Source organism: Acanthaster planci, linkage group LG14, assembly GCF_054643075.1.
Source record: "Acanthaster planci isolate LZ-2023a linkage group LG14, COTS_SCS, whole genome shotgun sequence".
NCBI lineage: Eukaryota > Metazoa > Echinodermata > Asteroidea > Valvatida > Acanthasteridae > Acanthaster > Acanthaster planci.
In genome coordinates, this window is record NC_141790.1 from 1,382,711 (window position 1) to 1,400,000 (window position 17,290).

Sequence of the window (17,290 nt, forward strand, 5' to 3'; positions counted from 1 at the left end):
TCAAGAGAGCACTGGCTTTAAATGCCCACCGCACGATAAGCTCTAATTTTTTGTGTAAATTGCTTCCTGGCCAAGGAAGTGGCTAATACAGACAGCGCTGCAATCAAAACATAACTTGGATCCACTCAAACACGGGGCAAGCGAAGTATCCTTACGCCAGGAGCGTTTTCAATTCGCTGTTGCGAAAAAAATTTTATTAAATAGTTCGAGAAACTAGATTTCTTGATTATGGAAAATATTTCTGCATACGTACAAACACTGCCATAAGCAGCACCGCAGTGGTAAAAGAATAAGAATGTGCCCTTCGCCGAGTTCGCTCGTCCTCAGCGTTCTTACAGGGCGCGGGGAAGGGCTGCTGTTACAAAATGCATGATGTAATTTTGTGGAGCACTCATTTGGATAGGACTCATAAAATAATAGACCTTTTCACTAATAAATTCATAGTATTATGCACGCAGCGCACAAATGGCCCTGGTAGCATGAAGTGTGAGCGGGGCATTGAAAATTTACAGGAGTGCAACTTTGATGATCATTTTCTTTCAGGTTTTCTGGATTGGTTCAGTTTTTTCCTTCAGAAACTCCCATTTACTCCCACGAGACCGCCGTTTCTTAGTATGGCCCCCTTCCATCATAAGTAGTATAAACTACGTTGTTAGTGTTCTTGGAGCCAACATTGTGTCTATGGTCTTGCACAACCCCAAACACAACAACTTCTTCATGTACATGTACATGTACATGCACATGTACATGTACATTGTAGGCGGCAATAACCCGGGTTACTGTACGCGTGTCTGTTGATTCGACCTTTTTTGGACGTCCTTCGTCCGCAAAATGTGTGTCAAGCAGCAGCCCTCAAGTTCACTTGTCGGACGTGTACGCTCGGAAATTGTTCCCATGGATTCCTTTGTTTAACCCAAATTGGGTATACTTTACTTCGAAACTGGAGGCCAAACAATGTAACGGGTAAGCCTCCATAATCACAACCCCCGCGGAATTAAGGCGTGGATGACCTCAACAAGTGCTCCTTCAGTTCATTTGCCAACAATACTTCAGCCGTGACATTTGGTTGACACGGCGAGGACCAATGACACTCCATTCCGCGGAGTGAATTTGCAACACAACAACCAACCGCTCGTATGCTTGCAAACTGTGAAAGGCTATTCAATCGTTGGATGACTTGATTATCCGTCTATGCCTTGGGATAACGATGAACCTATCGTGTATGGGGACTTGGAACCGGTTAACAGCAATTACCAAAATTAAAATTCACGCCTCATTAAGTATGTTAGCAGGCCCGATCATCAAAGGAGTATTCTTCTCTTCACCAACATGACTAGAATCTGATCAAAGCAGACTTTTCGACTGGGAGAATTGTGGCACCTAATCCAGGCCTATTGGGCATGATATCATTGCCCTGTCTTAATTAAACTCTCACTCTTTGCCCTACCGACTTCCAAGCTCAATTCCCGTTTGGAATATTCTTGGCGTGCTTCTAATTCTCATCTTTCGTTTTGTCATGCCAGGTGTTTGCTCATCATCAACAGTTCTCATGGGTCTCGCCGTAGCATTTCAATTTTGTGATTTCGCCCCGCCACGCGTTACTTATTAGTCTCTGCGTCAGTCTGTTGACGTATCTGTGATTGAAGATGAAAATCTTCTGAGTAGTAGTTAATGCACCGATGTGGATATAAACAACACAGGCAACGTAACATCGTTTCGAGGAATTGTATTTCTCTCAACTGACACGATCTACTCGTTCTAAATCATCGTTCTCTCGACCTGAACTCGGCTATCGTATTTTCTGCGTTGCATATTAACAAGACCACGTCCCCAAATTAATGCTTGACAGTCCTAGCAGGTAGTGAGATATTGCAGGATCGTCTTTCAATTCACGCCTGTTTCGCTCGACCAAACTTCAGAGAACCGTTACTTTTCATGGCAGTAAAAAGCTGGCCTATGACTGCACGCCGTGCAACGAGCAAAATATATAGAGATAACAAAACGGAATTGGAACAGGACCCACACATAATTTGAAACGAAACCGCTCTGCCGGGACCGCGCAATTATGATGATTGCGCGCGCTGTTCATTTCCCTCAGCACTATGTGCCGCTGTAATGGCATACACGTATGCCTGCCGGTAGACCGCAGTACCATTAACCTATATCAGTTTTCCTGTAGGCTCCACGTGTGTGCCACTCGTCTGCAACTGCTGTGAGTGATTTCAAGTGGTCGAATTCATACCGGCCGTGGTTATCGGTGAATTCCTGGTTTGTGAATAGCTGAATTGTCGTGTGTATCTTCGGTGTCCATGCAGCATGGCCGTGCAGATCTCTGGTTCCTGCCTCACGAGTTCATGGAGGAATAAAACAGGCTGAATCGAGAGCGACTGTTGACGAGCGCCGCAACGCACAGCAGGTATTCATCAGAGCTGTTTATTAAGACGATGTTATCGAGGCAATCAACCTTGAGTGCGATATATTGCTGACTCCGTGGCTGCCGTCATTAGGCCGTCGACTCCCGTGATGTAATTTGTTTTTGAGACAGGAATCGTTTCTATCGCCACTGACGCGGAGTCTTTTGTGCACGCCCTGGTGTCAAACGGGGAGTGCGCGGTGCATCAGTTTCATCATGGCGGCTGGGCTCAGCAAGCTGCTGCGACAAAGCAACCGCGCACCACCTAGCGCCCGACGGAAGAGGCACTCATTTAGCCGCGTCAGGAAGCTCCGTATCGGCAACCAGGAGAGTACGAACTCCCCGGAGAACTCTGTCACAGGTCCCATCAGCAGTGGTGTTGGAGGGGGTGGTGGAATGGGCGGCGGCGGGGATAGTGGTGAAGGAGGGGGAGGAGAAGCAGGGGTGGGGAGCGGTGCACGGTCGAGGGTCGTCGCGCACAAGGAACCCGACATACGGCGGGAGATTAACACCGTGCGCTTTAGCGATGACTCCTACAGCCCCTCGGAACACCACGGAGTGACGCTGCCTGGCATGATTCCGGCAGACACCCCGGCGCCCCCGGCCTCTGTCAAAGCCAAGACTGCGCCAATACTGAAGCAACAAGCGGGCGCGAGCACGTCAAAATTCAAGCCGGCCGGGCAGGACATTTCGTCTTCGGCTCTCGAGGACATCCCCCAACCGACCAAAAAGTACGTGTCTAACGTGCGCACGCGGCGGGTAATGAAGGAGTTCGAGGCTACCAACCGAATCAGCCAATCCGAGGACCCCATGTTCGAGGTCAGTCTGGTGTCCGATAACCTCTACGAATGGTGTATAAAGCTACTGAAGGTGGACCCCCTGTCGCAGCTTCACAGCGACATGAAGGCGACGAACACTACCTCAATCGAATTCAACATGACGTTCCCGGACAACTTCCCCTTCGCCCCTCCTTTTGTCCGCGTGACAGCACCCCGCATCGAGAACGGCTACGTCCTGGACGGCGGCGCCATTTGCATGGAACTGTTGACCCCCCAGGGCTGGTCCAGCTCGTACACCACTGAGGCCGTAATCCTGCAGCTGGGGGCCACCCTGGTGGCTGGCCACGCCCGCATCTCGCAGAGCAAGAAGAAGCTGTTCGGCGAGATACCGTTCAATAAGCAGGAGGCTCTTGAGAGCTTCAACAACATAGTGGAGACCCACAAGCGCTACGGTTGGCTTGATCCACCTGGGGAGTTCAGCTGATCACACTTGATGATTACACAAAACTTCTTCATTGGAAACACGATGTCAGAGAAGACAGTGCAGTTTACAAAGTCTGCACCATTCACGGCGCTCTCAAGTGCAGTGCCTAAATATTTTCTCGACTGAAATGAGTCGATCAGAACAACGTGGTGTTTTCAGGCTGTGAGAATTGTAACTTCCACGTTGAAGGTACCAGTCCAACATTTACTTTCGGATACTGTCATTGACATCTGGTGAATACTATCTGACAGACTGGTGAAAGACTGATGTCACACATCTGCAACGCAGAAAATCTTGCTTACCAAACTGATGTGCTAAGTAAAGAGTGGCAATGAGCCTTTCACAAGTAAAACCAAAACCGCACTTTTTTGGCTGGCCTCTGTTTTTGCTAATATTTTCTGCATTGGGTAAATTTCTTTAAAATGGGCCATGTCCAAATTACTTGTTTGCGGTAATTTTGAAGTACACACTACTGTTTTGGGAAATGACCATAACCCTTACCGCGTGCGTAATTTCAAACTGCAGATAAATGCAGAAAAGACCTTGGAAGCTGGACATTATCCTCCAAACGTGCGCTAAATCCACATCGGACCTGCCGTGGCATCGGAGTGCCTTTATGACCACCAATGTCTGAAAATGTGCCTAGTGTTTAAGTAGGGGAAAAGTTAAGTTGCATCATGGAGTTAAGTTCAACAAAAGTTCCCCAATCTGAAATTTGTAAAATCCCACTTTTTTTTTTTTTTTTGGGTTTTGGATATGTGTAAAATGATTATGTATAAGACAGTGTGTTTATTCAGTAGGTAGGAGTTTGCACTGCGTCGTCTTTCGTTTTTCTTGTCGGTGAAGGCATTGAGGCGCGGGTTTGGTAAACTCGTACCAACAACGTTGCTTTCTAGTTGAGTACCTTTGAGAATTGTAAATTTGAATTTAAAAACAATATGTACGGCTCATATTTTGTTGTTCCACCAACCAACAAACCGATATTTTCTCACCTTTTTTCAGTTTAATCTCTAATCGTTGTGAAGGTTTGGTGAAGGTTTGCGCTTTATGACTGCCTGTGATCGTGCGCAACAATGAAACCAAACGGGGAAAAAACAGAAACTCGACATGCCTATTTGGAGGAAACCTGACAAATTTCATTTAAAAATTTCCTCTCAGAAGGACTTCAGCGTTTCATGTTCTGTACGTCTATTACGAGCTACTCACAGCGAGCGTTTAAAGACACAATAATGGACATTTGTACGAAAAGAGCTCAAATAAAGACAATAAGCCACTTGCATGTTAAATTTGAATAAAATCTGGTACACTGTGTTATCTGATTGCACAGAAATGTAACAGTGTGAATTCCTCAGACCAAAGACACTGTTGCTATACCTTATGATTCGGGGCAAGCTTTTGCATAGCGGCCACCATCTCTGGAATGGGCTGGCTCCTTTGTGCCGTTCTTATCCATTGAGAACAGTATATTGTTGCAAGGCGTCTCTTATGTAACTAAGCAAAAGCTTGCCCCCGAATCATGAGGTATAGCAACAGTGGTTTAGTATGGAGAATTCAAATTGTTATGTTTACGTGAATTTTAAAACTCAGTGTATCAGATTTTATTCAAATTTAACTCGCAAATGGCTTATTCCCGATACCATGGTAAAGATATCGTTGGTCATTTACAGTGATCCCAACCAATGGCTGTAAACATTGTGGTAACTATTGTGTGGAGCCATTGCTCTGCGACAGTTGCTCCTATAGAAAACCCAACGCAACACTTTCTCCCATGAAAGGAGGCTATCGCAAATGTCCACAGACTAAATAAAACGCTATATCTGTGGTGGCACCGCACACATTCTTCAGCTTAACGTGCGCGTGTATTCGGGAAATCAGGGCACTCTATTGGTCAAAGAGGCATGTAACGCGCGCGCATTACCTGTGCACGAGCTGCGTACCACTGCAGTTATGGCTTCTAATTCACACTGTCGAATTACACCAAACTGAGTGTCTTTTCCGAGGCCCAGGGAGCACCATTCGATTAATTGTTGGTTTTCCACTCATATTCAACTGCCTCAATATCATCGGCTAAAAAGTTAAAGTGTCTTCGTAACACCTGTTCACAGCTGTTGTGACTTGGCTTGATATAAACAGTGGTTTCAGTCAGTATCTGCATTTAGCTTTCATCTGCCCCTTTGTGATCGTAGGCCCTTTATATATGTTATGTTGGGTTTTTTTCCTCTCGTATCAAGCGTGGTCAACTAATTATGATAATGTATCTTGCATTAACGCAGTGGCTACACTTAATTTTATACGATCCGAGCATGTGTGGACTTTGCTCTATCGTGCTTTTGTGAAATTGTTAGCTGACTTTTCGTTTCATTAGCCAGCAATATTCCGCACGCAGCTAAAAAAAGGAAAAGCTCTAAATTGAATTGTGTAAGTTCAAGTGTTTCATTGAATAAAATCAGTTAAAATGAAATGTATGCGTCGTTAATGATTTGGCATTTGGAGCTGATGAATCATTTTATTGGGAATTGAATCGCATTTTTAACCCAAATATCTTTGCGCAGGTCGCGTAGACTAAATGGTTTGATACAACGATAAAAAGCAGCAAGTCGATTTTTAGTGTTGTATGTTATAATTCCAAATTCACAAGTGTCTTTTTTTCCTTTTATTCCACAAAAAGCCAAAATCAAACCCATGTCATGTGAAATTTCTCTCCAGGCGTGTACATATTTAAAAGAAGAAAATTGGTGGCAGCCATCTATTGTTTAATGATCAAAGCATTTGTTTAACAAGCATACAAATTCTGTCCTTCAGACATGTTGCACTAGCGTGTTGTGATAATACAGAGTTGAAGCCAGACATTAAAATCCTAGGGCCATACCTAAGATGAATAAGGTTTTGGTTTTCATAAGCCGAATGCACTACTGTGACAATACTTACTCTACCCTAATTATAATAATTGTGTTTGCTTTTCTCTCACTAATATTAATTTTAAGTGCTACCCGGCGCTGTCTCCCTTCCTACAACGAAAGGAAACGCCGATGAGTTAACGGTTCTAAGAGAAGAATGACAACAGGGCGCTCCATAATGCGAGCCCTAATGTCTCGTTGACATTAGTTGCACTTAATGTATGTCGGTAGATAATATCAACGAAGAGCTGATAAAGGCATGCACAAGTCCATTAAAACCTGGCCCCTAGCACTGTGTTCAAATTATCTCACAAGAAGGCACCTTTATAAAGTAACCGTACTGCGGGCCAGCGATTTATGAATCACTATTAAGAAACACAACTATGCAGATGTAGTGTGGACTATGTTCACAGGGGAGTTAACATCACTTTTTCTGCTCGATATCTGATTGCCATAAAACAAAATGATCTGTCAGCTCATTGAAATGTCACCATCGAGATGACTGGCATGCAGTGTGTTTGAAAAATTCCCTCTTTAGAAATTCCCTTAAAATCGTAAAAGAATCGAAAAAGCATTCCACACGCCCATTCCCGTCCCTCCCGAGCCCACACTCAATTTAACGATCGTGATTCTTGACAATATTCATCGATTCTCTCGGAGTTGACATCCTCTAATAGCCTTTCGTATGGATTTCTATTGAATAATTTTGCTGGGCATACTTTATATGTTTTGCTGATGAACGAACAGCGAAGCTACTCAACAAAACCTTTTCATACACCTGCTTCATGTCTGCGCGGCTCGGGGATACACAAGCATTTACTTTTAAAACTTGCCACTCTTTCAAATCATTCAAAAGCAGTGGCTTAAATCCTTTTGCCAGAAGTGGGGTTTTGTCGAGGGGTTGTCTTGCCAGGCCATGGAAATCTTGCACCAGAACGGTATATTTATGACTTTTTTTACGTCTTCTCTATTTTGAGTACTTTTAAATACATGTTGGTTATTGGGAAGTCCGAAAAATAATTCAAATCCGCCTTAATTTTTTTCTCACTGCGAAAAAAGTGGAGAGGGGGGCTCACTCAATAGCCAACCCCCTCCCTTGGTCATAAAGTGGAGGGGAGATACATGTATACCCCATCCCCTGGTATTTACGCCCATGATCAAAAGACAGACCCTTGCACGGGAGATCTTTTCAGAGTGTTATCGTTGTAAACTGTATCGCTGAGCACGTCGTACTGTTTGCAGTTTTCTGTTCAAAAAGAGTAGCTTTTCCAAAACGTTTAATAAGTTCAAATTTAGTTCATCAAATGGAAATTGGCTTAAGTTCAATAAAGCACATCGAAACATCCAATCTGTTTGACCGCAACGTAGCAATTGTGCTTAAAAACGCTCAATTTTGCCATGCACGTGGACCCAAACTCGGCCTCGACTATTTTTGTGCATGCATTTGTGTACTAAGACGACCAGATTACATGTATTCCACAAAACTGCTCGTCGGTGTTTTGTTTGTGTAGGAATGGATACAAATCAGGCTTAGCCAATTAAAAAGTTGCATTAACACAAGTGAAGTGATTTGCAGTTGTCTATCATTGCATTTACGTTGATTTGCCCATGGAACTTGGTGTGTCACAAGAGACTTCATTTCTGTCGTTCTGTTAGCAGACATTTTTCCACCGCACAAAAATGGCTCGGCAAACCTAGCGAAGCCAGCACAAATGACGGGGTTCAGTTGGGACAAATAAAGACTCAAAGACTTGCAAAAATGTAGTTTGGTGCATTTGAGTTTGCTTTGTACTCGAAGATGAAGTGGAAATTACTTGTCATTCCCGAATGGACATACATGTATTGCACGTACTTATTTCTTCTCTTTTTTTTTCAAGAACCCAAAAATTTTGAAGTGGAAGACATTGCAAGTGCAGTGACTGTTATGTTTGTGTATAAACTGTATAAACATTCTCAGCACCTTCGAAGTAAAGCGTACTCAACATTTCGTGGGAGAGGATGGGAAAGGACCCCCCCCAATTTCGTCCCTATTCTCCATCATAACCTCGCCATGGTGTATGATAGGCTGAGGTAACTTTTTATTACCTACTTTTTATACAACACAGGCGAGGTGTATTTGATTATTGAACTTTATTGCATGAGGTTAAACGGGTATTTGATCTGCGAGTCGTTAAGATCCAAAAAACAAACAAATACCCTAATGGTTAATTATTCAATAAAAAAATTTTTATTGTTTTTCTGTTTTCTTCATTACATCGGTGTTTTTGATGGTGTGTTTTTGCTTTTGCGTTTTCGGTGTTCTTTATTATCATTCCTAAGCAAACCGTTCCCCGAAAAAAGTGAGCAAAATGTCACCAGACTTGCTCAGTTCACTGATATCGCCACGGGTGTTACAGAAAACAACAGTTGGGGTGCTTGAAAGACATGCAGTATTGACGTCACTTACTTTGCAACACCTAATTAAGATTTTCCATATGACGGTAAGGTAAGGGAATTGGTGAAAACCACTTCAACGGCTGCCTCACTGGCAATTAGTGATTGTAAAAGCAAGACCGTTCTTCCAGAGAAAACAGTTTTCTAGTGAGCATCGTTTTGAAAGATTACACTAAAAGTGCAAAACTTGAAGAAAATATTCCCACGCTTTTTAAGAACCGATAACACAAAATACGTAACCAAACTGAAATTGGTGCATCTTTGGAGAATCACCAATACTTAACTCCACAAAACAAAAGAATTCCCTTAAATTAAAGCATAATGTATTACATTATTTTTTAGCGATTGCATGCCGATTCGGCACCTTTTCGGTGAAAATTCCCCATCCATAACCTGATTATGCCAGACATGTTACAACTGTTGACTGCATTTTATGCAATTCAGCTAGTTTTATAATTTCTTGCCAAACTAGCACTTAAAATATGTACTTTAGTGAAGTGATATTTTGTTGGATGTCGTAATTATTGCTTTAGGGGTCAATAAGAGATTTAGACAATATTGAATCTGTGGCATACAATACCCATGTCACAGGCAACTTTTGTCAAAATGAAAACTTGTGTAAAAATAAAGATCTTCGTGCAGGCTCCGCTTTTGGTGAAAATTGTTGAATATTGTTATGGATGTCAAGTTACGTGTACTATTATTCTCACAGCCGAAAGGAATGGAAATTCTTATTTAGCGTACAGTGCTGTTTTCACTAGACTTCTTTGGTACGCTTGTATTTGGGGGGAATACCCTTTGTAAAGATGGTAGGTTCTCTTGGTTCAAACATAGGGCCTACAGTTAACCATTGTAACGTGAATGGGGAAACATTTTTGTTATCTACATCGAAACGTGAATGGGGAAAACCTTTTGTTATCTACAATAAGGATGTTGGAGAAAAAAGTGTGAAGTAACTTTGCATTCTTTGTGTTTCTACAAATTCTATTTGTTAAAAGCACAACACTGCTGGTATTTATTTTTTTATTCAGGCTTCCAGCAGCTCTTAGAGTATTCTCTCGAATAAACGCCACGACTCAAATTAGGGAGAATTATGGGGAATTAATTAGCTAATCATCAATTAAAATAATGGAGCTTTCAGGACAACGAGCAATTAGTGCCTAATAATTGATGGGCACAAGAGACTGGCTTCGTAAATATTCAATGAAAACCACTTCATGTATTGCTCTCCAAATTAAAAGAAATTCGTTTAACGAAAATCAGTTTTATCAACAAACGTTTCCGCCTTGACCATTAATAGTTAGCAAATTTTGTCGTCTGCGTATTAAAACAAAGGTTTAAATGCTTCTTTAGAGCGTGGCATATTAACAAGACTGCAGACGATATGTGCATATAGAATCTCCGCGGGGGAAAAAACAGCCAAACTGACCAAGCACATATGGTTGTAGAATCCACCATGCATGTTTTCCAGTTAACTACATCTCAGTATAAAAATGGTATTAAGGAAAGCTTATTTATTGTTATAACAACACTTCATCTCCAAGAACCCCTTGATCAAGGAGAACAGTACACAATTATTTTGCTGAACTTTATCTTTTTCACATTTCAATTTTTAAGCCTCTCTTATAAAATACTGCCTTAAACGCATCCTCTGTTTTGGTCCAGTTCCCAGAGGCAGACAACAATGGTGAGAAAAAAGGCAATGAAAGAGTAACCGTGGCAACAGGCTGGATACGTAACTATGATATTATAATACGCGCGTGGCATATCAATATTCAACAGGCGTCACTGTGGTGTGCTGGAGATATATCGCCCGTGTGAGTGTTAGCATTACATTACCTAGCATTACATTACTATAGACTTCTCTACAGTAATTCGGAAGCGACCTAGTGATTAACCTGCAATTAGCTTCGTCTAATTAGAAGCAGTTTTCAAATTTGTGCCGACCTCTTTATCAGCTTCAGGTAAAAGTGAGCCTCGTGTGAGATTACGCACGAATTACAGATAAACATGAACGAACTGGAATATTCTCAAGCAGTCATCAGAGGCGTTCAATCGATCACAACTGAAATTTTGTGCATGCACTCGTCTTGAAATCTTAACTTAAAACCATTCTTGGTCGGTGACTTCAACATAAAAACCGTATCAAACAACTAAACACAATCTTGCCATCACTTTGTAAACTTGTAAAATCCTAAACATCAATGTCCAATAGTTACAGACTGTCAAAACAGTGAAAACAGTCAAATTTGTCAAAACATGTTTACGAACTGATGGCAAGAAAGTGCTTAAAAGCTGCAAACAGTTTTTACAGTGCACACATTGCTTGTCGTCTGTTTTCGCGTGCCCAAGATGAATAAAGCATGCTTTTAACCTTCAATTGTATTACTTTACAGTTGCAGTTATAGTACTTGTCAAAGATGTACTATAATTTTTTTAAACAAATCTGAACAAATATAACTGGAGGTAAGAGCGTTTGGCTACTCCCAACTAGACATTCGAATTTATAGCTGCCACGTCAAATATGACACATTGTTGGTAATATTATTATACCAACCTCGGTAATTTACATGAAACTCAGACACGGGCATATATAATATTAACCATTAAAATACAAGCGTCAAAATGACGCACAACTAGTGTTTGCCTGTCCAATATTTGCTGTAGAAGATTGAGTGTAGAAACAACTCCTGTGTGCGGCAGCGTGAATGCTTTTGTTCGATAGTTTAATGTCATTTCGCGTCGATATTGGAAATGACGTCTTGGCCCTTTTTTTCGTACCGTCTGCTACTTGTGAAAGCTGATAATGTCCACATGTAGTATGCTGTGTGGTGTTTTGGCATATTCTATAGGCCTACCCATCAGTCACAAACGCAGCTCCCTTCATGTATTTGAGATGTTTGAAAATAAATGAATTATGCAGTTATTCTTTAAATGGGGAGGGGGAGTATTTGCTACATTGAAACAAACTCAAAAGATGGAATGGACATTATAATTTAAAATGCGGAAATGTTGACTCCAATGCTTTACTTAAAAGTTGCCACAGGCCCCTAAAGCTGTAGTTTTTCAGATTAAATCTGATCCACTTGTGGCTGTTGAACGGAGCCGTTGTGAAGAGATTTAAGCTGATATATGGCGACCGGTAAGTGCGGGAAGAAGCCTCTGGGCGTGACAACTTGTCAGCACTAATACACGTTTTCCAGTTATGTTGATTCACGGACAAAATGGAGTGGTTTACAATATCAGTCGTTTTCTTAGTGACTCAAGTAGCTGTGCATGTACATAGCATTTTTAATACATAAATCGACGTATTGATAAATGGCAAAAGAGAACCGACATATGCGCCTTTTTCGTTCTTTTTAGTGTTTTTCTTTTTTTCTTATTTTTTTTTTCTTTCTACAAATACAGCGTAGGCCCCTATACATTTTGGACACCGCATGCATCTCAACGTGGTGTGGTGTGAAAATTTTCCTTTTCAAGTGAGCATTCAGATTCCTCAACTTCATACAATGCAAATGAAATTCGCTTCCACTTAGTATCATTGCAAAAATCCAATACTGTCTTGCTTCCCTTTGCAAATCGTGAATACATGAATCTTCGGACGTGAGTTTCTGTGCGTGTTGTTTTTTTTTTTTTTTGGTTTTGTTTTGTTTTGGTTTTTTTTCTAACATTCACTCCTAAAATATCCTGCGGAAAGGCACGGGAAATGTGGGTGTCGGGTTTGCACAAATACGGTCAGCTATTGATTATTCTATTTAACGTGTACGGCCTCAGTTCTGCTTATTTTGAAATTGTTGTCTTTTTAAAGTAATATCAATTTCTTTCCATCGAGGAATTGCATGAATGGTGGGATACGCGTGTACAGTCCAAACTGGCACTTCGCAGTTCTTACAATAAAAACACTTTCTTGAAAATAATGGACAACCCCTTTTACCCGTAAAACTGGTTAAGATTTACATTTTTTCCCATAGGTGAATTTTGAATAGATTTTACCTACAGGCCATGCGTCCCGAGTGTACATGCAGCTGAGCATTTTGCGCACAACGTTTTTGCATAGTTCAACTTTTAAATCAACAAGAAAATCAACGGGAAAAGTCCGAAGAATTCTGGTCACGTTTCGATGCTCAAGCAGCCGGCCATAAAACGCAGTGTTTAGGTCGAGTTACCAATACAGAGTTTGGGTCTAAGCCCTTTGCCGATGTGATTGAGTCAATGAGCCACTTGGGGATTAAATTGCGACTCACGTCCGAGCTCTGGACTCAAGCCAACTGTTTTGCTCATAAACCTGAAAATTGGAAAAAGCTAAAAGAAACAAATATTAAACAGCAAAAATACAAAATAGGCCCCACATCGCCCTTGCCAGTGCTATACAGTGACCGGGAATAAAAGTAAAGGCAAAACAGGCGTTTTTCATTGGTTGCATTTGAAACTACAGTTTATCACACTGGCCCTAAAAAACTGACAACCTTCATGATCAATCACATTTGACAGGATGGAAAATACCCTAATATTAAACATAGCTATCTGCGAATGAAACTTACATATGGGGAAAGCATGACTATTAGAGGCACAGATTAATGAAACAACACAGGAGAGAGTGGATAAGGCTACATTGTGTGGGCGGGCCGGTAGAACTTGTTGAATCTATCGTTTCGTCGAACAGCGAATGGCACTGGATTGGAGTGAACGCGTGGTGCGTTCGTTTTGTTGTGTGTAATAGAACTGGTATAGTGATGGTGGCCGAATGGTCAAACACTCAGATCTTTGTAGTCAGAAATTCTCAATGTTGTACCCTGGCTCTTTTTTCATAAATGTGAATTGTTGCATCGGATAGTGCCAGACTACATGTATTTGATGATTGGCTTGCCTTCAAAGCCTCACTTTATTTCTCCACAAGAACACTAAGGCATGTTTAACCACAGAAATTATTCACTAGATGAGAGAAGTACTTATTTATCATGAAATTAATCTTATTCTTATCGATTCTACTCTCAGCTTCTCGTAATTAAAGTAAACTTCGCTTTCAACTTGAAATGGCCGACTCGTGAATAACGTCACTACGATCACTGGAACCATGAAATCAAGACAGTACATGGAAACAATCGTGTTTTCTTGTCAACACAAGTCCACTTAATCGATTTATTTTGTTCGTGCAGGTGTTTTTGTTGAGAACTACTTTGTATTGAGAAGAGCCTTCTGTTACGAGGCACAATATAGTATATTTTGCTGGGATATTGAATCGGCTCCGTGGGCTGTGTCAAATGCCACACCGATGGCTGTCTTTATGACTCGTCCAGTATTCGGTATTATAGGCAAAATTCAATCTAACTTCGTCCACGAGATACGTCTGGGAACGGAATCTTGTGTAGATTCTAGTCAACCAATATTGACATTTCACAGACAGTGATCGTAATTGGATTCTGCTGGCAGACTTCACTTCCAAATAATGTTCGCGAACTATCTGTTTTCTATTTAAAGACAAATCGTACCACATGACCAGCATGCATATTGGATGCCTTATTAGTAATGATGATAACAAATAATGTCGGCCATGCCTAGAGAATCTGTCAACTGTGGTTATTTTGTACAACAGCTGGCTCATATAGCTTCCAGCAATATGAGGTGGCCTCGAAATGTGCATTGATCGCCTGGCGGATTTGTCCATGAATTCTGCTCTGTTATTATGGGCAGGATGATGTTTTTGTGTAGTCATTGTTATATCAATACAGACCCTGAAAGTTGACCCCTGATGGCTCGCTTCCAGAACCCTCAGTTAGGAAAATAACTTGCAAAGATTTTAGAATTTGTACTGTGTTTTCGTGCAGTTACTTCTTTTTCCCACGCAGAAATGGGGCTTTGGAAAAATATTTTCTAGTATATCAGTTTATAGGAACTGATAAATCACCCACCTCAAAGATAAATATCCTGCCAAAAATTGACCCATCACTTGCGAAAATCTAAAATACACGAAGAACAGTGCAATGCGGCAGTCTCATATATTCGCAGATGAACATTTATTGTTAGCAATTTTTTAGTCTGTCGGTAAAAGCCAAACTAAAAACAGATCGTTTTATAACCTCGTTATCACGAAAGCACGGGGAGTGAAAACAAAGGTGCATGAACAAGGAGACCTAGGTACGATATCGCCGGACGTGAAAGGTCGTTGTAGAAATTCGTGTTTTACCGATCTCCAGTTGACTTTTCCTAAAAAATTACTTGAGGAAGACAAAGATAAAACTCGAACATGAGTGTTTAATAAGGGGGTTCAGTTAGGAATTAGGTTTCCAAATATAATCGAACGTGATAGGACGGCCCAATGTAATTAAAATCCCCATGGGCGGACCTTCAGGCTCTATTATCTGAAGAGGCCTTTTTTGTCACTCATTTCGCAGTTTCCTGTGTTTTCCCTTTTCAGTCTTAATTCGTGAAGCTATAGCGAACAATGTGGAATATCAACCAGACTGTTAACAATTAATGCTTCACGGAAATTTGCGAAGAAAAACATCCTTGTTTCTGTACAGGCCTGACGGTGGGTTTTTTCGGTATAAAAGGAAGGGAATAAATATCAACACTTGTGACATGAAAACGAATCGAAAATACCAATTTTTATTTAAGTTTCAAACTTAAATAGCCCTACTTTTTTTATTCATATAACATGTATGCGATTTAGTGGAAGTTAAAAATAGCAACGATATTTCTTTCGTTACCAGATTTTTGCGTTAGTGTCATGCACGCAAATGTCACAGGTGCTGAGCACATTCGGTGCTAACACTCATTTTTTAATGAAAAGAACCATCAATCATCTTGCTTTAATGTCAGCTGATTGGACATTTATATCCTTACTAACCTTATTAACTCTGGTTCAATGTCTATGCACTCTCCATATAATATCATCCAATTCAAATTGCTTGTGTTACATTAATCGCAAAATATCGGAGATAGCAGCTGCCAAATGACAGTTTTTTGTGATATGTTTTATTAAAATAAGAATAAAATATATGACATAGTGAAACACAGATTTTGACAACCAGTACTTCCATCAACTCCCACGGTTCCCTTAGGAGAAAAAAACAACAAAGAAACATTTAAGTGGTGACCCACTGAATTCGATGAGAGTTGGAAAACTGTAAGTCAGATTTAAAGTCAGAAGATTTACTGTCCACAGAATTTGTTTTACTGACGACAAAACAAACAATAAAACATTAGCATGAGCGATACAGTTTCCCTTGTAAACGCGACAAGTGGATCACGCACTCACATCTGAGACCAAACTGAACTTCCCCCGTAGTATATATATTTAAATTCACAATAGGAATAAATTAATTCATTGCCGTCTACATTTCATTTGAAAAAAAAGTTGGAACTCTATTGAAAAACGCATCAACTTCCACCGCACAATGAAATAAGAGTACGGTTGCGTAGGGATAACTTGCAGATTTTCGCCTTTTCTGTGTGTATTCCGATTAAATTCATGCCTCCTGTGTTTAATTGGATGGTTACCGAGACACAAGCAGATGTACAGTTCGGGTATGCTGGTACAGCACTGTCACTGAATTGAAAAGAATTTTGAAATTTTGAAGAAAAAAAACAACCAATGAAATGAAAATATCTTTTAAAATTGGCACCCTCGTCTAGTGTCATATTCGGGAAAAATTTCCATTCCTCAAGACTTAAAACTGGAAAACTACATGTACAATAATTTGCCATAGTATAAGGAGAAATCGTAAATTCACGTTTTATTCCACGTATAGACAAATTTATCCATATTTCTAGTCAGTTGATTATGAAGGCATTAAATTGAAACCAAACGCATCCGTCAGACCAGTCGATATTAACAGTAGAAAGTCACTGAGATCAAAGAGCTGACTGCAGAAAATTTAAAAAATAAAAGATCTTTTAACAAACCAGTTCATTGCGGACTTTCACCTTGGTGAAAATTAGATTTAAACCATTCTGAACTCAGATTAGAGAGCTTACTGAGCTGTAAACCAATGGGAAAACTCGAAAATGTAAAACAAATCTGATTTTTTGTTGGAACCTGCATATGGCTATTTAATTTGGCTTTCAACCTGTGAGCGAATATAGTTATGCGTGGCCGTTAGCTTGTCCTAGAAAATACTATGAGGTTTTTCTTTTACAAAATTGAAGGAATGACTGAAGATAAAACTAACCCAAAAAACCCAAGCCCTGCAAACAATGGACATTGATATCATGATGGTATTTCAACTTCCATTTTTGTTTTTTTTTTCTTCGATTAAGATGTCCCTTTGGTTATCCGGGCTGG

General features: G+C 40.7%; 2 protein-coding genes across 2 annotated transcripts in view; both read left to right on the top strand.

Moving 5' to 3' along the window:
• LOC147796734 (structural maintenance of chromosomes protein 4-like) overlaps positions 1-17,290 on the top strand; it is a 178,299-nt gene that overhangs the window by 117,479 nt on the left and 43,530 nt on the right. The window lies entirely within an intron of this gene.
• On the top strand, positions 1,579-8,826 carry LOC110980642 (uncharacterized). Its single transcript, XM_022237518.2, has one exon. It carries the CDS (start codon positions 2,630-2,632, stop codon positions 3,674-3,676), a length of 1,047 nt encoding a protein of 348 aa, XP_022093210.2. The 5' UTR covers positions 1,579-2,629; the 3' UTR covers positions 3,677-8,826.

Excerpts from the sequence above, each read along its gene's own strand:
- LOC110980642 (XM_022237518.2), top strand. The coding sequence starts at position 2,630 with ATGGCGGCTGGGCTCAGCAAGCTGCTGCGACAAAGCAACCGCGCACCA.